This window comes from Mercurialis annua, linkage group LG7, assembly GCF_937616625.2.
Source record: "Mercurialis annua linkage group LG7, ddMerAnnu1.2, whole genome shotgun sequence".
Classification (NCBI taxonomy): Eukaryota; Viridiplantae; Streptophyta; class Magnoliopsida; order Malpighiales; family Euphorbiaceae; genus Mercurialis; species Mercurialis annua.
Genome location: NC_065576.1, coordinates 11,869,481 through 11,892,758, shown reverse-complemented (window position 1 = coordinate 11,892,758; position 23,278 = coordinate 11,869,481). Strand labels below are relative to the sequence as shown.

Below are 23,278 nucleotides of genomic sequence, written 5' to 3'. Positions count from 1 at the left end.
TACAAAACTACATGTTGACTTTTTCATTTACAAAAATATTAATAATATTTACAAAAGTACAAAAAAATAAAAAAAAATATCAAACATACGGTGTATACTGTGGGTATAATGTCAGTATACTAATAAACTAACATTATATCAACATTATACCAAAATTATACCGACATTATACATACTGAGATTTTATTAATATTAAATGGAAATTTACCAAAATTACATCAAATCGTATACTAAAAATTAAATTAATAATATACCAAAATTATATCAACAGTATACCAAAAGTGTACACATCAAAATATACTGAAATTTTATTATTACATCAACATTACACCACATCGCATACTAAATATTAACCTAACAATATACTAAAATTATACCAACAATATACAAATTCTCTAGTTCATTACCAACTATAGTGAAAAGTACATATAAAACAAATATACATGTTATCAACTAGAAAAAATATATAAAAATTTATAATCGATATACCAAAAATATACTGAAATTATACCAATAATAAACCAAATATTATTTTTAAATTATCTGATTTATAGTTTTAGTATTCTAAAATTATACCATAATTATACCGACATTATACAAATCGTACTTTTGTAATTAATTTTAATTTTTTGGTACTTTTGTAATTAATTTTAAATCAGTCGTATTTTTGTAAATAAAAAAAGTTTACTGGTACATTTGTAAATATTTTTAAAATTTTAGATATTTTTGTCATCGCCCCATAAAAATACGACAGCTTGTAAAGGTATGTATTTGTCTTTCAAAAATCCACCTATTCCAGCCTTTATACTTCGCCCGGTCCAGAGTTTCCCGCAATGCCATAAATTTCAAAAAAGCTGAAGCCATTCTAAGATGGCGGCCCAGCAATGCCATGATACGTTATTTAAATCTAAAAATTTCATATTCACACATTAATTTCTTCTCTCCACAACAATAATAACTATGGGTGGGCAAAACAACCCGGCCAAACCGTAAAACCGTAAAACCGAACCGAAAAATATTATTAATGGTTTAGGTTTAGATTTTGAAATTTTAAAAACCGCGGCTAACCGGTTTATATATATATATAAATGAAAAATGCTCTACGATTTTCTTAATCGACAAAAAGTGTATTTATATACAATAATTAATATATATATATATATATATATATATATATATATATATATATATATATATATATATATATATATACATACATACATATGTTTTCAATTATTCAAATAAAATATAATTTATAATTTACATATATAAAAATTATAAACAAAAAAATATTTTATTTATCAATATATTTTTATTTTGGAAGAATATATATATATATATATATATATATATATATATATTGAAAAAACTTTATTTTTCTTAATAAAATATTTATATACCTAATTTAAATAGGAATAAATAAAATTTATATTTTAATAATTAAATAGAATGAAAATTAAATTTTAATTATTAGACTATATTTAAAATTTTATCTATAAATTTTATCTTTATTATGTCTAATGTTCTTAATGGTTACATGGTTAAAAACTCCAAAACCGAAAAACCGAACCGTTTTAAATGTTTAACCGATTTAATGATTAATCGTTTAAAATTTTAAGTTTAGGTTTTTAATTTTTAAAACCGAACTACTATGAACCGGTTTACATATTACCCTTGTGGACCGGTTAACCGGTCCATGCCCACCCCTAATAATAACAACAAGACAAGAACATCATTTCCTTTAATATTCCATCCTCATTTCCATCCCAGTTTAGGTTCTTGTTTATCCAACAAAATTACAAGCTTCATTTATAAATATTAACTAACAAAGATTCATTTCAGTCCTTCAACTTGACATTAAAGATAAAAAAATATATATTCTGATGGGTTTGAACAAATAAACCCATAGTATTGATATGACACGGACTAAAATATTTAAATGAGTTCTATATAGATTCTCAAGAAAAAGGAGATTAAATCTGTATAGGAATAGGGTGAATAAGTAATGACATAACACGATCCTTAGTCTTACCCTCCTCATTATTTCCATGTCCATCTCCATATTGATACATGTATAACGCCATCCTTGCTAGATTCACCACTACTCCGATGAAAGTATCCGAGAATGGCGAATCGTCAGCTACTCGTTCTTTATTCATCTTCTTCCATGTTTCACAAATTAAGGATCTAATGTGCTCACGTGCTTTCTCCTCCGAAACTCCAGTCTCGTGCATATAACATTGTATTGATTTTGGAACATCGCCTCTCTTTACTTCATCCTAATAGAAAGCATACTTGAGTATGCAGTATAAAACTTTAAATCTTAACAAAATAATAAAATGATTACTATCATCTACTTGACATTACGTTAAAATTAGTATTTTTCAGTATTTTAAATAATCATTCTTGAGTACCGAAGATGTTCCGAGATCATCTGCAAGCCTCAAAATCGTAGACGAGTATCGAATTATACGAGGATACTCATTCAAGCATTTCAAAGCATCATTTGTTATTGGATTTTTGAGAAGAAAAAAAGCATGGACCAAGATCACAGGAGCCGATATAGAAATCCATGCATTATCCATGTATTCTTCAAAACTTGGTGTATAGCCGTTGTAGTGCCACTTGGCTTCCAATAGATAACATTTACATATATCTGCCCACTGACCAAATTAAAACAAATCAAGTGAATAAATTTGTTTAGCGAGACAACTTATGCATCAACCAAAAAATAAAAGAAAAAATCTATATTTATTAAATTTTTAAATAAAAACATTCTATTAATTTATAAAGAAATTAGAAGTTTTGTCAATTTATTCAACTTTTACATATTTAGGGACTAAATTGACTCTTCTTTGTTACTTTTCTTTTAACTGTCATAATTATGTAGGTTTGTTTTGAAACTTTTTAAAAAGTTAAAATTTATTTTACCAAAATTTACCATAAAAGTTAGGGTTAATATCATAAAAATTCACCAGCTTTACACGTTTTCTCATTTTAATCACGAAGTTTAAATTTTCTCATTTTCATACACGAACTACCACTTTTTCTTAAATTCATACACGGTGCTGAGGTGTCACGGCTCCATTCGTGTAATTCATTGAGGTGGAGGTCATTTTACACCAATAAATGAGTGTCACCTCAGCACCATGCATGAATTTGAGAAAAAGTGATAGAAAATTTAAACTATGTGATTAAAATGAAAAAACGTATAAAGTTCGTGATTTTTTTTAACATTAACCCTAAAAGTTAACTTGTCCGCTATATGAAAGATTGAGGTTTTTTCAGTTGCTTTTTCTAATATGTAAAGACAATAAACAATTGCAATTACCGGTCATTGTAAAAAAAAAAATGGATCATTCAAAGAAACACCCTGTTTTTTTTCGCTTATGGCTAAATTTTTAAAATTGTGATCAATTTTAGCTTATTTCTTAATTTTCAGTTTAAATTGTAGCTATTTGTTTAAATTGGAGTAAAAAAAGTTTAAATATGCCTTCCTTGTTACTTGTAGCTATAACTTAAACAAATGGCTATAATTGAAGAAAATTAAGATATGAGATAAAATGAAAGATTTTAAAAATTTGGATCGTAAACGAAAAAAAACAAAAATGTGAGGTACTTTTGAATAATTAAACCTACAAATAAGTTTTCAGTTTTATAAAATTATTGTACTACTAGTAGTCAAGAATATATAAGCAATTAGTGATAATTCACCATTATTATTATAAATTATTTATGTTACTGTAAGTTATTTATATAATTATGATTACGTACAGCTTTCTTCAGGTAAGGAATGCTGTAAATTCCTTGTTCTTTGAGGGGGTCATAAGCTATTTGGTTGATGGAATTATGAAGGGTTAGAAAACATAGTTTCATGTAGTATGGAAGCTGCTCCATTGCATTAACATCCCACCTGAAATCACAAAGTTAATTAAGTACATTTTGAACATATATACAAAAACTATGGTGGAATTGTCACATATATATTAAATAAACAATTTTGACAGTTTGGTTTATGAATTATATAATCTTTATAGATTGTATCCTAGCACCAAATAAAAAGGGCGGAGAAACCAACTGGTGAAAATAAATATATTTTAAAACTTTTGAAAGATTTTGATAGATTTTTAAAACATCGAAAAGGTTTGACTTTTTAACACCATTAACCTTAAAAATAATTTTACAAATTAATATCTTATTTTTATTAATTAGACTCTTTAATGTTTTATTTACTTCTTAGATAATAGACTAAAAACGTGAAATTACTAGACCAAATAGTCAAATATCAAATAAAATATTTGCCAATGAGCTGTAGTTTAAATGGTATAAGCGCTAGGCATCAAATTGCTAGGTCGTGGGTTCGATTTCTCCCACAAGCGCTCCCCCTCTCCAATTATTAAAAATATAATCTATTTTGATTTAAAGTAGCAATTAAACAACCAATGGGGTTGATTCAAGTGATAAGCGGTTTGATATCGTTTAAATAAGGTCTCGGATTCGAGCTTTGTGAATACAGAAAATTCCCGGTGGCAGATCACCCACCATGCCAGGTGCGCGACGCGGATCGGATCCGGATTAGTTAAGGCGAAGTCTTTAAAAACCGGATGGACAACTTAAAAAAAATTAGCAATTAAACACATATGACACATAAGATGGATGACAAACCTTTGAACGGCATCAGTAAATTGCTGGAGTTCATCCAAAGTGCCATACACATCATAGATGTCATCAATGGTTGTTATTAGTGCATTCACTTTGGTTGCCATTCTCCTAAAATATCCGAACTGGGGCTCAAATATAACCCCAACAGTCCATAAGAAATTCTCCACTATCCTGTCTCTTGCAAATTTCAAATGTTCTCCAAGACCTGTATTTCTCCACCACCTTCATATGAAAAGGAACCCAGTGAACAGGTTCATGAGGAGTGAGATTCTGGTCTAATTTGATTACTATAACTATAACTACAACAACTAAATTGTTATTAAAGTTATATATATTAACCAATAATTAAAGTTTTATTTTGCCCTCCTCAACTTGGCACAAAATATCAATTATATATTTTTCTACATGTAACATATGATATAAATAAAATATTCTTCTCTTTATATATTTATTATATATATTAACGAATCATAATACGTGTGATCATCATATTAATAATTACGTCCATCGCACAAAAAGTGAAACTATAGCATATGTAAATTTAAATAAATAAACAAACCGTGCAGTGTATTTTAGGTCATCCAGGTGCATCGCCTGTACAATGTTGAAATTGAGCTTAGCGAATTGGAGAAGAAGAGGATTCATGTCTTGTTTTTGCTCATACACATCAATGAACCATCTACTCTCAAACCTTAGCATCCTCCAATGAAGTGGGACCTCAAGTGACTGACTTATTAAGATCGATAGATAATGATTTTTGTTGAGTTGAGTATGCTTCTGTAGAGAAATGGTGGTAAATTTTCTTGCCACTTCTAGTACGTTTTCACCTTCTTCTAAAACGTATGACGCCTCATATAAAGATAGCAATCCCTTAAAATCCTCACAATGACATTTTTTGAAGTTTCCAAGCTCGTCTAGAAAGAAATCGAACATTTCTGCATTCGTTATTTTTTCATTTTAAAATCTTCGCAAAAGCATTTATCTATCCACAACTATAGTCGTTCTGCTATATATATCATATCGTGCCATATATAACTTCCCCTTTTCGACTTTTTTCAAATAACCATCAATATAGATGGAGCTGATGTAGTACGATGCTATATACGCTATGTAAGATTAATTATATACACATAAATGTATAACATCGTGGCACATCAGATTCAAACTGATCGTGCATTTATTTGACAAAAAGGTCAAAAGGATGATGATAAATATGACATGATTTAAAAAAATGAAAAATGTTGTGTAACCCACCATTTTAACCACATTCTTTAACCTTACTTACGTGGTAATATTTTCATTCGTCCAATTTTCTTCAAATGTATATCTCAAAAATCAACTTTTAATTCATCCACTCATTTATGCCACCTCAGGTGAGTTGAAAAGGATGGGTTAAAAAGATGAATTATATAGTATTACTCTTTAAAAATAATATAGTTGGCTAACATGCTAAAATTGTGGATATTTGCCTATAAATTATCAAAATAATTAAAATTACGGCTAGTCTATATTAATATTAAGAAATTCATTGTGGTGTTTAAGTTTTTGTTGCTATTTTGATTTGTGTTGAATACATTGAAATCTAACAATTTATAGATAATAATTAAACTCTAATAATAATTTTAATTTTCTAGAGAAATTGTTTTCCTCTCCACTCTCTCAAATAGAAAATCATAACCGTTAAGAGTTCTCTTTTTATTTTTCGCTTCGGCTGCCGTAAATGGTTTATTTTTGCCGTTGGCGGTAGCCATTTTTTTAATTGCTTTAGAATAAAATAAATGACTGACTCCTTTTTATCTTTTTTATTTTTGTTGGTAAATCTATCGACGAGGCGCATCAATTTTAATATATATACAGATCAAGAATCAGAGATAGATCAAGACATTTCAAGATTGAAGATGAAATCGTTATAGGTTATATTAGTTTTATTTTTATTTGATAACTATTTTACAGCGATTGTCTTTCTTTACGAAAGTTTTGCTATTCTTTCTCTATGAAAAATTGTTTTTTATGAAGAGTTTGTGAGTTTTATGTTAAACAGAAAAAGATTAGATCTTATTATGGTAGAGCAGTTATGTAATTTTGTTTTATTTTATAAGACAATTTGCGAATTAAGGTTTACATCTTATTTCATGTGTCAGGTCATTAGAAACGGTTACACCCTTTCTAAATTCTTACACCTGTAACTGCTCAATATTATTAATGAAAAATTATTCGATTGTCAAAAAAAATTAAACTCTAATAAAAAATTAGTTGAATACGGTTTAGATAACCTAATGAATATAAAATAGATAAATAAAATAATTAAAACTAACTAGAAATTTTTGGGTCTTAAATTTGAATTAGTCCACTTTTGCCCTATATTTCATATTAAAAGTTAAAGGATAAGTACAAGCTTTTGGGTGATCCGTAAAGCTAACAAATGACAGCTGAAGTCACAAGTTTGAACACCACATAGCTTTTATATTATTCAAATGTAAATTTATTGATAATCATAACAATAAAATCTGATAGAAAGTTAGTTGAAGAAAATTAAGTAGTTTTTTTTTAGTTTAACTATAAGAGGAACAGCTACGAAACGATGACACTTTTAAACAACGTTCAGACTAATTATCATTCGAAGTAGATTGTCTCCAAATTTTAAACGGCTGCATACATGAATGAATAAAATTTCAACTAAGATTTCACATAAGCCAAGAAAACACGGATAAATTATTTATTAAATAATTAACCTAAAGTTTGGATATCAACTTTAAATATTAGAGTACCCGAAAAAATAACAGAAAATTAATTTACCTTGGGATAACTTAAACCCATGTTGTCTAAAGAGTCTAAATTGAAGAGCTGCAGCATACAAATCCTCCTTCATCCAATTATTTACAGTGTGATTGTAAATGCTTTTCAAAACTGTCTTTATTTCATCACTGAAATGATAAGCTATTCCAAGTCTTTGCAATGTATCTATTAGCTCCAGCTTTTCCAAAGGAACCATGTTTTTATTAAGCATCATCATCTTCACTTCTTCCTTTAGCTCTTTAACTCGTTCTGTAAACTTCTCTCCCTGAAATTTTCAGTATTAATTATCCAAATTCAAATAATGAAATCTTTAGTATTAGTGATGAGTTTAGAGATATTGATAAAAATGATACCAAATTTTTGAGTTTTATATCAAAATAGCACCAAATGGTCAATTTCTATATTTTTAGTACCCAACTTTCTATCATTTGTTTCAGATTTGGTTGTTTTTACGAATTCTGGCCACTTTTAATGACGTGTGGCAACTGCAGCAATATTTTTTATTTATTTTTGCCACATCAGATGCCATATCAAATGACACATAAGATTGTATATCATTTAAATAAAATAAAATCATCAAGATAAAAACTGAAATCGATTTTAAAAATATTGCTCCGATTGCCACATCATTAAAAGTGGCCGGAATCTGTAAAAAAAAAAACAATCTGAAACAGATGATAAAAATTTAGATATCAAAAATATATAAATTAAAAGGTTCGGTATCATTTTAATATAAGGTCCAAATATTTGATAATTTTTTTGACAATAACCCGATGAGTTTATTAAGTAAATACCTCATATTCACTCTTCAGTGACTGCACAAAATCATAATCCCAGATGGTGGGTTTGTAGTGTGCAGTTCGTCTCACTGTAATTTGATTGGAATTTGATGAACCAGCCATGCAATTATACCGGCCAACAACATTACCATTTCTTTGCCGGGCAACATGATTTCTTCCAAATGATAGCTTAGTAAATGCGGCACATAAATGAAAGGCCATTTCAAGAGGTTTGCTCGTAAGTTTACCAAATGTGTGTATGTGTATGTATATATATAGAATAGTTTGCGCATAATTAAATAATTTGATACCGGATTTTTTTAATTATTTAATGGATTCTGTCAAATTTGATGTTTTAGACTGATTTTGATTCAAAAGTAACCAAAATAGGTAATAAGTAAACTAAAATTTGTTGGGAGATTAAAAAATCTAAGCAAAATTAGTTCAAATTTAGAAAACGGCTAATGGGCTGAAAAAACTTCGACCTTTGTTTTAGTTTTCAATTCCACCCCGACGTAGCAATTTTTTCAATTATATCCTATTTCGGATTTTTGGTTTTCAATTGCACTCTGATGCATCAAATTGAACTCTTTTCATTTGGTTAATATTCAAAATAGGTCCTTCATTTTTATTAAAAAATCTAAAAGTTCTTTAATGTTATAAATTATACCAAAAAACTATCTTCTCTATAAAATAAAAAAAATTAAATTTAAACTAATTAAAAAAAATATCCGTTGAGGAGTCCTCAACGGAGGAGCAGAGTTGCTCCTCCGTTGGAGCAGATGCTCCTGGCCTGAGGAGCAGCAGCTCCTCAGGCCAGGAGCTGTCGGAGGAGGAGGAGCTGCTCCTCCTCCGGCAACTAAAAAAAAATTAAAAAAATTAATTTATTTTTATTTTTAGGATGTATTTGAACTTTATTTAAGTTTAAGGATTTGTTTAAATTTAGCCAAATAGAAAAAAGTATGAAATAATCCTTAAATGTATTTGTTTTATATATTTTAGTCCTTATAATAATAAATTCATTTAATATTTTCAAATTAGGGTGCACTTGAAAACTAAAAATGCAAAATAAGGTATAATTGTAAAACTTGATACGTCATGGTGGAATTAAAAATGAAAACGAAGGTCAGACTTTTTTCAGTCTATTAGCCATTAGAAAACTATTAAAAAATTACAGTTTTGGTAATAAGTATCAAAACTTTTTAAAAAATGTAAATTTACAATTAAGAAAGAATTGTATTTTTTTATTAGTGTAATTTACATAGTCAATATGAATTACTATATTTAGCAAATTTATATTAACATTTTGAATAATAGCTATTTATGCAAATATATGAATGACAGGGATAAATAAAATTATATATCTTAATTTAATTGGGTTGTTATTTAAATGACGTATTAAATCAAGTTGATGTAATAATTTTTTTTAACATATATATATAGAGATCTAGCCACCAACAAAAAGATCTTCATAATATCTATTATTGAAACTTTTTTTCTCTTCCTACCAAACACACATTTAAATATGTATTCATGATAAAGATGTGTATAAACTCTTTATGAACATTTTTAATAATATACTTTAAATTATCTATTTTTAGTTATAAAATAATTATATAATTTTTTTTTTATAAATGACAACCCATTTTCCGGCTTATGTACTATTTTTTTATTTATCTGATCCTTGAAAATTAATTAAAAATCATCAAATCTTTGTATTTTTACTTTTTTCTATTAATGAGTTCTTATCTTAATATCGATGGAATAAGAAAAAAAAAATTATAATCACGACTCAGATAGTTAATATCCGCAATAGATAAATTATTAAATAAAGATAATTTAAACATCATTGAAGAAAATGGAGAAACCAAAATTCTTATTAGGATGGACGAATGCAGAATTTTATCGTTCGACTATTTTTTTTTAAATAAATAAATTAAGGTCAACGACGTGTCTTTCATCTATTTAAAACAACAAATTCAAAATGTCGTTCGACTTTATTAAAAAATCAGAACCAACAATGTGTCATTTAATTTTTTTTAAACGTTTTTCAGTAAACGACATGTTTGATCCAAAAAAAAATAGACTTATTGAAAAAAATATGAAAAAAATGGAAAGCTATTACCGATTTTATCTCTAATGTTTTTTTTTTTTTTTAAAGAATCAACCCCAAGACGCGAGTGAGTTGATAAGGCGCTGTTCTGATTCAAGTGAGGTCGCGGGTTAAAACCGTACTTATATATGCAGTTGTTTAAATTTTAGAGTTAGAATCTACCTCCTGAAAGGAACCTTCATTATTCAGATAATAACTAGGTTAAATGTATAAAATTTAAAGATACCGTTAGATAGTTGAATTTTTATGAGCTGAGAGACATCGATGAAACTCATTGGACCTTATAGTATTAGGCAGCCATAGAGGAATTCAAGGAGGGGCAATTTCGGACACTCATCGGATCTCAGAGTCACGCCCTTTGCTTCTACTTTTGATTAAAGAACAAGTCAAAGTATAATTCAACTAATTATATTTTGATTTGATATTTGATGATGTGTAAATAATTTCTTTTGGTTGATATGTATTAATAATGTAATGTATAATTGTAAATTTTTTATTGGATAAAGACTTGATAATTAAATAATACAGGACTACTTTTTAAAAAGAAATTGTGCGTTACAATAAATACATAAGTAATTTAGTATTCTATCCGCTCTGTTCTTTTATAATTGTCCTTCTTTTAGTATTTTTTTTTTAAAAAAAAATTATTAATTACTCTCTCTGTCTCGTTTAAAAAATCTCATATTTTATTTTGAAATGTCCTATTTGAAAAGTCTATTATTATTTTTGAAATGTTTTTTCATTAAATATCCTATTTCATCCTTCTTTTAGTTGTCTTAAAAAGAATTATTTGAAACATTTCACTATTATCAATAGGAGCAAAATATGAAAAAATAAAAATAATAAATGTTTTTTTAATTTGTGTGTAAAAGTAAATGGGAGTTTTTAAGTGGGACGGAAGGAGTATAACTTTTAATAATAATTTTTTTCCATTGTCTTTTAATTTTATTAGTGAAGTAGAGAGAACATTTATTAAGGAATAATCCAGTTTTAGGTCCTTAAACTATATCTGTTTTTTTCATCTGGTGCTTAAATTATTTTTTGTCCTTATATGCTTCTTCAATTTAGCGAAAAATCATTTTTAAGTCCTTGAATGGCAAAAACAACGCCGTCTAGGATAATAAATTGTATTTTCAAAAATTACTAAACAACGTCGTTTTTTTTCGTTTAGGGACTTAAAAATAATTTTACGTTAAGTTGAAGAATCAGATAATGACAAAATATAGTTTAATAACCGGATGAACAAAACATGTATAATTTAAGGATCTGAATATGAATTATTTTTTTATTAATATAAAAACTTTTAATATATCTATATAAGATTACTTTGTCATTTATAGCAAGTGAGTATTGGCCCGGATGGCAACACTGCACTTTACATCTTCAGAGGGGCGTGGGTTCGACCCGCCCCTCTACCAGCCAGTGCGCTGAAAATAAATTTCTAAAATACTAACAGCTAACCTAGTGTAATTCTATTTTTGATAAAAAAAAACTGGCATTTATATAAAAATTTAATGATTTTTTTAATATATATGTTTTGCTAATTAAATGAAAAGAGAAAGTATATATTAAGCAACTAATAATAAGTTGAAAAATTAAGTAGTACACTCATAAAATGGAGCATCCATAGATAACAACAAATCTCACTACAAAAAATTTGGCTTCTTGTGACAAAAAAATATGTGACAAACTATATTTTGTCATAATAAATAGGTTAGTTGTGACAAAAAAAATTATTTTGTCACAATGAGAGTTCAATAAAATGATATTGCGACAAATACATATTGTGTCAACCATTTTTGTCACTGTAAAAAATAATTATGTTTGTTGTGACTAACTATTTTGACAAAAACATGTTTTGTCGCCGTAATTTAAAATATTTTTATTATGACAAAATTATTCTTATCATAATATTTAAAAAAGTTGTGACAAATTTTATTTTGCAGCAATTAGATATATTTTGTCACTATAAAAATTAATTACGTTTGTTGTGACAAAGTATTTTGCCAATAAAAGATATGGTAATAAATTAATATTGTGTCAAATTTTGTCGTCACTTATAAAAAAGTAAATACATTTTTGTGACAATGTATTTTGCCAAAACAAATGTTTTGTTTTCGTATTTTAAACCTAGAGTTATAACGACTGCATACGGACCTGATGTCAACCTTATGTCAACCTTATAAAACACAAAATAGAGTATGAAAAAGGAAGTGTAGAAAATATATATGTTAAGGAATAACTCGAAAAAAACTCTTTCCACTACTGTTTATTGCGTCAAATTTATTTGTCAATAAAAAAAGTAAATTTGTTTTTCTGACAAAATATTTTGCCAAAACAAATGTTTGGTTCCGATATTTTAAAAAGACAGTTATAATATTTATTGTGTCATATTTATTTGTCACTATATAAAAAAAGTAAATATATTGTTGTGACAAAGTAATTTGCCAAAACAAATGTTTTGTGCCTGTATTTTAAACTATAGTTATAATAACCGTAAATAAACCGTTTATTAACCATATGTCAACCTTATGAAACACAAAATACACACAAAATAGAGAAAGAAAAACTAATTGCAGAAAATAAATGGTAAAATAGAAAATATATACAGTTATTATGATAAAATAAATTTTAGCATAATATTTAAAGACTTTTGTAACGAATTTATTTTTTCAGCAATTAATTAAACTTATATAATGTTGTGATAATTAAATATTGTGTCAAATATTTTTGTCACTATAGCAATTAATTGTGTTTGTTGTGACAATGGGTTTTGACAAAAACTGTTTTGTCACTGTATATTAAAAATACAGTTATTATGATAAAATAAATTTTATCATAATATGTAAAAATATTATGAATAATTTTTTTTTTCAGCAATTAAGCGAAATTAAATGATATTGTGATTAATAAATGTTTTGTCACCATGGAATTGAAAAAAAAAATTATGATAACAGGTTTAAATGGGTTATGAAATTATATTTTATTTTGATAAAAAAGGTATATGACAATTAAGATTCAAATATCCAAATTAGGTTAATCGAAGCACTCTTCATTAGGGAAAAACTTTTTTTGCTGAATATTGACACCACACTACCGCATCAATTCCATACGTTTGTACGCTTCTCACGCCGCCGCACTTTCATTGATTTTGTGTTTGTTGATGCTTATTTGTCCAGGTATTTTTTAACTTATGAAAAGAGACTAAATTGATTAATGTAGGATGAATTTCACATTCAAATTGCTTATTTGTTCAATTGATAATTTAAATTTTTAACTGATTCGTACAAACTCGAGGTCGAGCTTCAAACTCGACGACTTATCACCTATTCTCGAGTTTATTAGCTCAGTAAAAACAAGAACTCGAGGTTTTGCTTCCATTTCGTCGAGTATTAAGACTTACATCAAGTTTGTGCTTTGACAGAGATAAAAAAGTCGAGTTAAGGATGTAACTCGTCGACTATTACGCATGACATCGAGTTTAACATTGCAAACGACGTATAAACTCGAGTTAAGTTTAAAAATTCGTCGACTATATAGCCTGACCTCGAGTATGTTTTAACAGTAACACTAACCAAATGTTAGCCTTGTTTTAGAACTGCAGGTAGTTCAGGGAAAGAAATTGGATATATTTTTAAAATAGCTAACGGTATCTGATTTGTAATGGGTAAGTTTTAATTATATTTTCAATTGATAGATTTGTACCAAATATTGATGTTGCCTAATATATTATTTTGGAATTAAAGGGACGCCATCAGACAAAAGTTGGATGACGTCGTACCGATTTAGTTCATGTTATATTCAAGGGGTCAAAAATTTTCTGAATGTTGCAAAAGACTTTACTGATTCAAATGGCAGAGTTCGATGTCCATGCAAGAACTGCATCAATATTTATTTGAAGCCATTGAAAGAAGTCAAAATGGATCTATATCAATATGGAATTAGTGAAAACTACACAAACTGGGTGCACCATGGTGAGACTTCTCAACCTCGTGATAGTTTAGATGACTCTATTAATTCGGACAATGAATTGGAGGATAGTGGAAATGATGTTTCAGAAATGTTAGATGATATGTGTAATGCAACTTTTATGGACACCGACATGGAAGACAGACTTCCCAATCAAGATAATAACATGCTAGAAGGAGAAGTAGCAAAATTTGCTAAATTGTGGAATGATTCTCATTGTGAACTATATCCTGGAAGTCAAAAATATTCAAAGCTCTCTTTTCTTCTTAAGATGATTAATATCAAAGCACTCACAAATTCTAGTAATAAGTCATTTTTTTCGAATTTGGAGTTGTTCAAGGATGCACTCCCGAGAGGAGAAACCCTTCCAAGCTCAAGTTATGAGGTTAAAAAATTGATGCGTGATTTAGGACTCGGTTACGTAACTATTGATGCTTGTGTAAATGATTGTGTGCTATTTTGGAAGGAAAATGAAAATCTTGACACGTGTCCAACTTGTAAGGCCCCTAGATGGAAATTAGGTTTCGGAAAACGCAAGAAGGTTGCTCAAAAAATTCTTAGACACTTCCCTTTAGTACCTAGACTTCAGAGGTTATTTATGTCTAAAGATATTGGTGAAAATATGAGGTGGCATAAGGAGAAACGTGTAGATGATGATACGATTAGACATCCAGCTGATGCTACGGAATGGAAAGATTTTGACCAGAAATATGCTTGGTTTGGCAAAGATGCTCGTAACGTACGACTTGGGCTTGCTAGTGATGGATTTAACCCTTTTGGAAATATGAGCACGAGTTATAGCATGTGGTCGGTGATTGTGACGCCATATAACTTACCACCATGGAAATGCATGAAGGAGAATTTTTTTGATGTTATCTTTGCTTATTCCTGGTAAGGAATCTCCCGGAAATAATATCGATGTATATTTAAGGCCATTAATTGATGAGTTAAAAGAGTTATGGGAGACCGGTGTGACAACATATGATGCATATAGCGGTAAGAATTTTCAATTACATGCTGCATTATTATGGACAATAAATGACTTTCCAGCATATGGAATGTTATCTGGATGGAGCACAAAAGGAAAATTGGCATGTCCTGTGTGTAATAAGTGGACGTGTTCGCTAATATTAAAAAATGGAGTGAAGCAATGTTACATGGGTCATCGGAGATATTTACATGCCCAACATTCTTGGAGAAAAAGCAGAAAATTTGATGGCAAACCAGAGCACGGGTCAAAGCCTGAAGAGTTGTCAGGAGATGAAGTTCTAAGGCAATTAGATTTGCTTCCAAAAAGCCTTGTTTTTGGGAAGACACCTAACCAAAAAAAGCGTGCACTTGGTCCTGAAGAGCTCAATTGGACAAAGAGAAGTATATTCTTTGAATTGCCTTACTGGAAAACATTAAAATTACGTCATAATTTAGATGTAATGCATATTGAGAAGAATATATGTGAAAATATATTGGGTACGTTGATGAATATTGATGGAAAATCTAAGGATAACATTAAGGCTCGAATGGATTTAGAAGCAATGGGTATAAGAAAAGAGTTACATTTACAGCAAAAAGGAAATAAATTTTTTATGCCACTTGCTTGTTATACATTACCGAAGCCTGAAAGGAGAAAGTTTTGCGAATGGTTGCAGTCAATCCGGTTGCCAGACGGATATGCTTCCAATCTTTCTCGATGTGTAAGTGTTCAGGACTGCAAAGTTATGGGGATGAAAAGCCATGATTATCATATATTCTTGCAACGGTTACTTCCAGCATCAATTTGTGGGTCTTTGCGTAGTGAGGTTTACACTGCATTATCAGAGTTGAGCTCTTTCTTTAAGGAGTTTTGTTCGAAGACTTTAAAAAGATCTACAGTTAAAAAGTTGCAGAGCGATATCATTTTGATAATATGTAAACTTGAGATGATATATCCTCCATCTTTTTTCGTGGTAATGATGCATTTGGCAATTCATCTGCCACGTGAAGTAGAATTAGGAGGCCCTGTTCACTATAGGTGGATGTACTTTATTGAGAGGTTAGTTGATAAGGAAATTTTATTTTTAGTTTTCTTGCTGCAGTTTTAACTAATTTTTATATATCTATATGGTTTATTCACATTTACAACAAATTTGTTGTGCAGGTTCTTACGTACTTTGAAAAATTATGTACGTAATTTAGCTCGACCGGAGGGTTCAATTGCTGAAGCGTATATCACTAAAGAATGTTTGAACTTTTGTTCACTGTATTTTCATGGGGTTGAGACAATATATAATCGCGTTGAGAGAAATAATTTTCCTGTGCAAATAGGAGTGGAAAATGGATTTTCCATATTTTCAAACAATGCAAGACCTTTAGGAGCTACAGAATATAAAACGTTATCCCATTCTGATTTTGAAAAATTGCAGTGGTATGTGCTTAACAATTGTGAGGATGTTGATGAATATCTTAAGTAAGTTATTTTATTTTGAAAAAACAAAGACTTTAGAGTTTCAAAATAGCTTTATTTTACACTTTTTATCTAATTTTATAAATGTTAAGCAGGATTCACATTGAAGAATTACAAAAAGAAAGTGTTATAGATGTGCAAAAAAGACACCAGGCAGGATTTGCCAGTTGGTTCAAGGAGTGTGTAAGTATGATGCTATAAAAGTACTAAATATTGAATTATGCCTCTAATTTCACCATTAAACTTATTTTTCAGGTTGGACGCTTACGTGCTACTGGTTTGGTTGCAGCAACAGATCATATATATGCGTTGGGATTAGGTCCTGATATACGAATTGCTAGGTACAGTGGGATAATTGTCAATGGAGTTAGGTTTCACACAGTTGAGCGTGATAATTTTCGTCGGACTCAAAATAATGGAGTTTCAGTTACGGGAGAGCATAAGTCGAAAGAAATCGAGTTTTATGGTGTGCTAACAGATATCATTGACCTCCAATATGTTAATGGGAATCATGTTTTCTTGTTTAAATGTGATTGGTGGGATGTTGGCGATAAAAATGGAATTAAAACAGATGGCAACTTAGTTTCTGTTAATGTGAGCCGTAAATGGTATACAGGTGATTCTTTCGTGTTGAGTTCTCAAGTACAGCAGGTTTTTTATGTCAGCGATATGAAAAATGGAGGTCATTGGAAAATTGTGCAAAAATCATTTCACAGGAATATATTTGATGTGCCAGAAAAGGAAAAAGTGTGCAATGAAGATTCAATATTGAATGATGAGCCCTATCAGCAATATGAGGCAGATAATAGTCATGAAGTCGATCAAAATGGTGGTGAAAATTTGGAACTCTTGCATCCTATAGATGTATTACCGGATGAAGTTGATGTTGGTCAAATGTTTCAAGGTCAAAACTCAAACCCGATTTATTCTAGCGATGAGGAGGATGATACTACGATCAATTATGATGATGCCGACACTGATGTACTAGAAGACTCAAATGACAGTGACAATGAAGACGAAGACGATGATTAGTGACTGAAATTTACCGCTTATTGAACTCTTTTTGGATTCTTGTAGCTTGTTTGAAAGTATGAATTTTACTGAGAGATGCTTTTTTATATTGCCTTGAATGTAGATTGTAGAATTTTGGTGTTTTATGGCAGTAGTTATGCAGCCCAACATGAAATTTGTGGAAAACTGGATAGCAGAAACTCGATGTGTTGATGAAAACTCGTCGAGATATTAGCCACACATCGAGTTTGAACTTATGGAATTATATATGAGATATCAGCCAAACATCCAATTGATTCCTTTGATTTAGTTTGATTTTAAGGTTTGGTGTAATACCAATTATTTTTTCTCAATTTTGTACTTCTACTATAGAACAGAACAGAAAAATAGAATTGAACTCCTGCCTTTTAATATAACTATTGACAATTCACAATTTTGCGGAAATTTGCTAAAACACTACACATATTGTAATTACCTGTTTTTACACATACTCTAAAATAGACTTCAAATAAGAAATAAATGGACATTTATGTCCTCCAAGCAAAATAAAAGTGTGACAAAAAGGAGACTTTCTTTACAAACAAAAATCAATAACATTCTTCATCTTGAACCTCCATAAATTAGCTTCCTCTTCACTCCCTAGGCAGATGTTCTCTTGAGTTTTAGAGGACCCTCATCTTCACTAACACAAGAAGAGCTTTCCTTCCAACGAGCATACAAATATAATGACGAAGCATAACGAGCACGGTGTTCTTTGACATCATAATCATGCCCCATAACTTTCCCATCAACAAAGAACTCAGCAGCGGAAAACAGATGAACTCCACAATCACTACGAAAAGTGAGAAAAAATAAAAAAACATAAAAAACAAGGTTGACATTAGGTTCCTATTCTGTCACCATAACTCTTTAATATAACCCAACTAACTAAAGTTAAAAACAGATTATAGACTTACACATCATTTTGGATAGGCATGTTTTCCACAATCTCTATTCTGAACGGATCAGTTATTCTCTTTCCCTCATAAGCACCGGCAGTAGTATCGATGTCATCTCGAGAATCATAAAAATTGGTAGCTTGAAGGAATAGTGGAAGCAACACACTATAGCAAGTAACATATTCAGTTGCTGATCTGTCATATTGCGCCGACCTCAACGAATTGTAGATATAGATGCATCGTTCCTTGAAATTCAGGCGAGCCAAAATCCAATGCCAATCGTTAACACAATTGATCGGAGAAAGAACATCGTCAACATTAGCCCAATTCGTATTGCAACGCATAGCACCACCTTTAATGTAGATAGCCACTGTATGTTTCAAAGAAACAAGTGACACATCTTGCTTTTTCTTGTATGCTGTGTAGAGAGTTTGAATACGCCGATCAAAAAAATTATCAGTTGACGTACATCTACTGTTTGCAGCACATCCATATTTTATTTTCTTTCTCAGATAATAAAAGAGAACATCTACATGCTGCCAAATAAATAAAATTCAAGGTTAAGTAGCCATACAGTCACAACAATGTTATTAACAAAACTATCGTGAGTAATTCAAATAATAAACACATAAAATAAAATAAAAAGAACAAATAAAAGAAATATGGATATACTTACAGAACACTCAAGAGCCTTTCCAACGTGGTAGAGATGGTAAAACCAGGATTTCGTTTCAATATCAACCACGCCAAGAGAAAGACGAGGATGGAATTTATCAATCTTTGGATCGTATATCCAGCTTTACCTTCTAAACAAACAAAGAAAAAAAAATTAAATAAGTGAGCATTAAAACAGAACTGAAAAAAGTTAGTCGAGATACGAACTTGGCCCCTTTAGGACGTCCTTCTTCCAGCCAATTCTGAATGATGTCTTGTTTGGTGGCATCACTGAATAAAATGTGATTAGCATCAAATGGACAAATACGGACTTTACAACCAGTTTGCGTCGGTATGAAGCGGCTTGAAGAAGGACCAGACTACCAAAAACATAAGAGAAGATACAGTAAGTAAACTATAAAATTAAACTATAAATATAATTTAAAGCAAACAATACCTCCTTTGATTTGAATTCAGCAATCGATTCACTTGCATTTTTTTTAGTCTGATTGATGGTGTCATCTGGTGGAGATTTTAAATTCAACTCGCTTTGTCGCGAAACCTAGTAAATTGACAATAAACAAATTAATATAGTTAATCAAAACAGCTTAATTTCAAATTATTAAATATACCTCAAAATTCGGAGAGATAACATCAACGTGTTCGGAAGAAACAATAACACAAGGTTCACCACGGTCATCCTTGCCTTCAAGTACAGCCTTCTCGCAAACCAAATCTTCCAATTCGACTTTTTCAGCACCTTCTTCTTCATCAGCAGACTCCCTACCATCCCTTTCTTTGCTGGAAGTAGCTTTAGTATCAGCAGAAACAGGAACAGCAGACTCCCTACCATCCCTTTCTTCTCGTTCCGTTACTATAGAAGTACCATTTTTACTTGGTTTCACTGAAATGTCCTCTGCAGGAAGAACAACCTTTTTTCCTTTGTCAACCCTTGTCTGCAAGCCATCAGAAACATCATGTTTCTCAATTTCAACCTGATATAGATATGGAGTTCACATTAGGTTCCCATCAGGTTACAATAACATAATATGAAATAACATAAATTATATTTAACTAAACTCTAAGCGATAAAAGTACAAAATACATAAATCAAAACAAATTACCGTTTTAGAATCACCAATCAGAGTTAGCCTATCATTCAATGAATTGACAACTGTCAAAAGTTCGGAACATTTGGAAGTGAATAAACGTTTCAAATCCATTATATCATCCTTAATCGTCTTTTGACCAGCCATCAAAATTTCCAGCCTCTCTTCCATAACATTTAAATTCGAAGTGTTCGACGTTGATTCACCGTCCTTCAATATATTAAATGCCGGACAATAACCCTCCTCGTTTCCCTTAATTTTTTTGAATAAGTCACCTAGACGAAGGGCATTCATCTCTGCCGGGGTTGGAACAATTGATCGGAAAATCATCTACACATAACAAATGAACACCATAAATGAAAACAGAGTCAATGATAAATTACATTTGAAAAATTGAAAATTTAACACATACGAACCTCATCGGATGCAATCTCAACAAATAAATCCCTGTCAACAGCAATGTATTTTGCAGGAACGAATGCTTGCCACCTCAGAATTCGCGGGATAGCATCTTTGTTCACTAGCTGAGCAAAGGTATTTTCCACCGCCGGGCAACACTCGTAGAACCAACATACCAGTGCATATGGTAAACCTTGAAGTCGATACTGGTAAATGTTGTCTTCAATAATAAGAGATCTCGGACTAAGATCAGCTCTTTTCGACAAAGAATCAAACGTGTACTTGAAAACGTCAATACCCCATGGATAGTCGTTCAAATCAGCCGAATCAACTACGTCAAAGTCCTTCAAAGGGATACGAGCAGTCCTCGGTGAAGCAAGCAAGAAGTTATGCAAAAAATGCATAAATGCTATCTTAAACCCATCCTCCTCCGACTCCCAACGCCTAGCTTTGAAAAAATCCTGAAGGGTCTGTTTAGAAACAGATTGCAGCCCGCTGAAGTACTTATCCAAAATGCCATTTTCAACTTTTGTATAGGCATACTTACTGCTGTCACCTTGACAGTTTAAACCCGAGATCAAAGCAAATTCGTCGATTCCGAATTTCAGCCTATGACCGCCAACCTCAAACCACAATTCAGACTTGTTTAGCTGCTCCACCTCCCTCAACAATAAACAATGTATGATCTGATTTTGCACTTTGATCTTGGGAATATCAAGAAAGTAGCCAAAGCAAGATTGTCTAAACTTTTCCAATTCACCTGGAGTCAGAGTCGATTTGATATCAGAAATGACATCGTATGACATGCGCGTATCAATCTTCGAGTGAACACGATCTTCTCGGCTTACTTTAAACTGCCATAGCTGTATGGAAATTAGAGTGAAAACTGTTAGATATCAAAAATTTCACCCAAGCAAGATTCAACTCTTTTTCTGTTTTTGTGTTCAAACTTAAATAGAAAATAAGCTATTCAAAAGCACAACCATACACATTAAGTTCTTATCAAATAGCATACAAGAAACATTGCCAACTTTGTAAATCCAATTTCTAACATTCCTCTCAATACAATGCCCAAAAATAACCAAATCAAAACCTGAAATTTCATTGTCAAACCCAGTAGAATGGAGGAATTAACCTTCAAAAACTGAAATTTCAATACCCTAAAAAAACAGAGTTCATAATTGTACCTTCAAAACTATCTACCAATCAACCTAACCACAATTTTATATAAACATAATTCCAAACAATCATACTTAAACATAATTTTAAACAATCATATAAACAGAGTCAATTTATTATTTTAAGACATCAAACAATTCTAATGCAGTAGGTTCTTAATTGACTTATAAACTAATGAAATCATACCTTAGGAGGAGATTTCTTGGATTCAGTTCTGGAAATGCCTTTGTGTTTCTTCGATTTCGGAGGTGAATCATTTGCATGTCTCTTCTTACTCAACTGTATAGGAGATGGAGGAACTGAAGCTTCTCCGGTTGACACTACCTTTTTGTTTTTTGAAGCTTTTTTTGCAACAGATTTCCTACCCATATCAGCGATTTTGATATTACCGTCGTTCTCAGTGGCACCCCGTGTAGTCACCATGGATTTAGGTCATAAAGAAGAACAGCAAATTAGGAAGGAAGAAAAGAGTTTTGATTAATTAGGGATGAAATCAAATTTTGCAATATCAAATGGGTATTTCCCGCTATATGAAAAAAGGAGAGGTAAATTATATGATACATTAGACACATACTAAAGAGACATATACCTTAGATGAGGATAAAATAGGAATAAAAAATTTAAAGGGTGTTGAAAATAAATTAATGTTTTCAATAGAGGCATTTTTTCAAGGGAAAAAAAATGAAATCAATAATTTAAAATTTTGAGATTTCAATTAATTTGTTATAGTTTTAATAATTTAAAAGATTAAAATTATTATATTAATTAGGGTATGTGCATATAAAGAACTGGACAAGTAAATACTCGATGTCTGGCTAAATACTCGACGAGTTTTAAGCCTAACATCGATTTTGTTGCTGTTCAGTGCTGCATAAACTCGATGATGGGTTAATATTCGACGAGTTTAAACCTAACATCGAGTTTATGCTAGTCCAGTTATGCCAAACTCGATTTCAGGCTTTGTTTTTGTCGAGTATTTAGACCCACCTCGATTTATTTTGAAAATTACTGCAATTGAAAAATAAACCTCCCACTTTTCTTTAGAAACCTAGAATCAAAACAAGTGAAAAAAAAATTCTCTAAATCTTCCCCATTCCACAACCCGAAACCTAGCCTCTAAATTCATCAAATTGCTATCATAATCTTATCAAATCATTAACCAAAATGATGGTATCAACAAAGGGACGAGCTAAAAGAGTTGCTTCAAAAGGGAAATCATCAAGTTCAAC

General features: G+C 30.4%; 5 protein-coding genes across 6 annotated transcripts; 2 read left to right on the top strand and 3 right to left on the bottom strand.

The window, feature by feature from the left end:
- Nucleotides 1-1,782: 1,782 nt before the first annotated feature.
- LOC126656384 (terpene synthase 10-like) lies at nt 1,783-8,469 on the bottom strand. 2 transcript variants are annotated; one of them, XM_050350948.2, is made up of 7 exons: nt 8,253-8,469; nt 7,459-7,723; nt 5,222-5,576; nt 4,666-4,884; nt 3,775-3,913; nt 2,415-2,663; nt 1,783-2,279 (listed from the first exon to the last, which is right to left on the bottom strand). In XM_050350948.2, the coding sequence occupies exons 1-7, from the start codon at nt 8,457-8,459 to the stop codon at nt 1,974-1,976; spliced, it is 1,740 nt and encodes a 579-aa protein (XP_050206905.1). In that variant the 5' UTR covers nt 8,460-8,469; the 3' UTR covers nt 1,783-1,973. The 2 variants fall into 2 exon arrangements, with proteins under 2 accessions (XP_050206905.1, XP_050206904.1); XM_050350947.2 differs by having other exon boundaries at nt 1,784-2,279; nt 5,222-5,597.
- A 5,422-nt stretch (nt 8,470-13,891) lies between these two features.
- LOC126654968 (uncharacterized) lies at nt 13,892-15,651 on the top strand. Its single transcript, XM_050348974.2, has 2 exons — nt 13,892-14,017; nt 14,097-15,651. Exons 1-2 carry the CDS (start codon nt 14,014-14,016, stop codon nt 15,212-15,214), a joined length of 1,122 nt encoding a protein of 373 aa, XP_050204931.1. The 5' UTR covers nt 13,892-14,013; the 3' UTR covers nt 15,215-15,651.
- LOC126656810 (uncharacterized) lies at nt 15,477-17,956 on the top strand. The gene is made up of 4 exons (XM_050351429.2): nt 15,477-16,348; nt 16,454-16,762; nt 16,855-16,942; nt 17,015-17,956. Exons 1-4 carry the CDS (start codon nt 15,477-15,479, stop codon nt 17,789-17,791), a joined length of 2,046 nt encoding a protein of 681 aa, XP_050207386.1. The 3' UTR covers nt 17,792-17,956.
- A 1,318-nt stretch (nt 17,957-19,274) lies between these two features.
- Nucleotides 19,275-20,797, bottom strand: LOC126656808 (uncharacterized). Its single transcript, XM_050351427.2, has 4 exons — nt 20,487-20,797; nt 19,995-20,357; nt 19,820-19,924; nt 19,275-19,742 (listed from the first exon to the last, which is right to left on the bottom strand). Exons 1-4 carry the CDS (start codon nt 20,763-20,765, stop codon nt 19,515-19,517), a joined length of 975 nt encoding a protein of 324 aa, XP_050207384.2. The 5' UTR covers nt 20,766-20,797; the 3' UTR covers nt 19,275-19,514.
- A 75-nt stretch (nt 20,798-20,872) lies between these two features.
- On the bottom strand, nt 20,873-22,472 carry LOC130014817 (uncharacterized). Its single transcript, XM_056103756.1, has 2 exons — nt 22,236-22,472; nt 20,873-21,733 (listed from the first exon to the last, which is right to left on the bottom strand). Exons 1-2 carry the CDS (start codon nt 22,470-22,472, stop codon nt 20,873-20,875), a joined length of 1,098 nt encoding a protein of 365 aa, XP_055959731.1.
- Nucleotides 22,473-23,278: the final 806 nt, after the last annotated feature.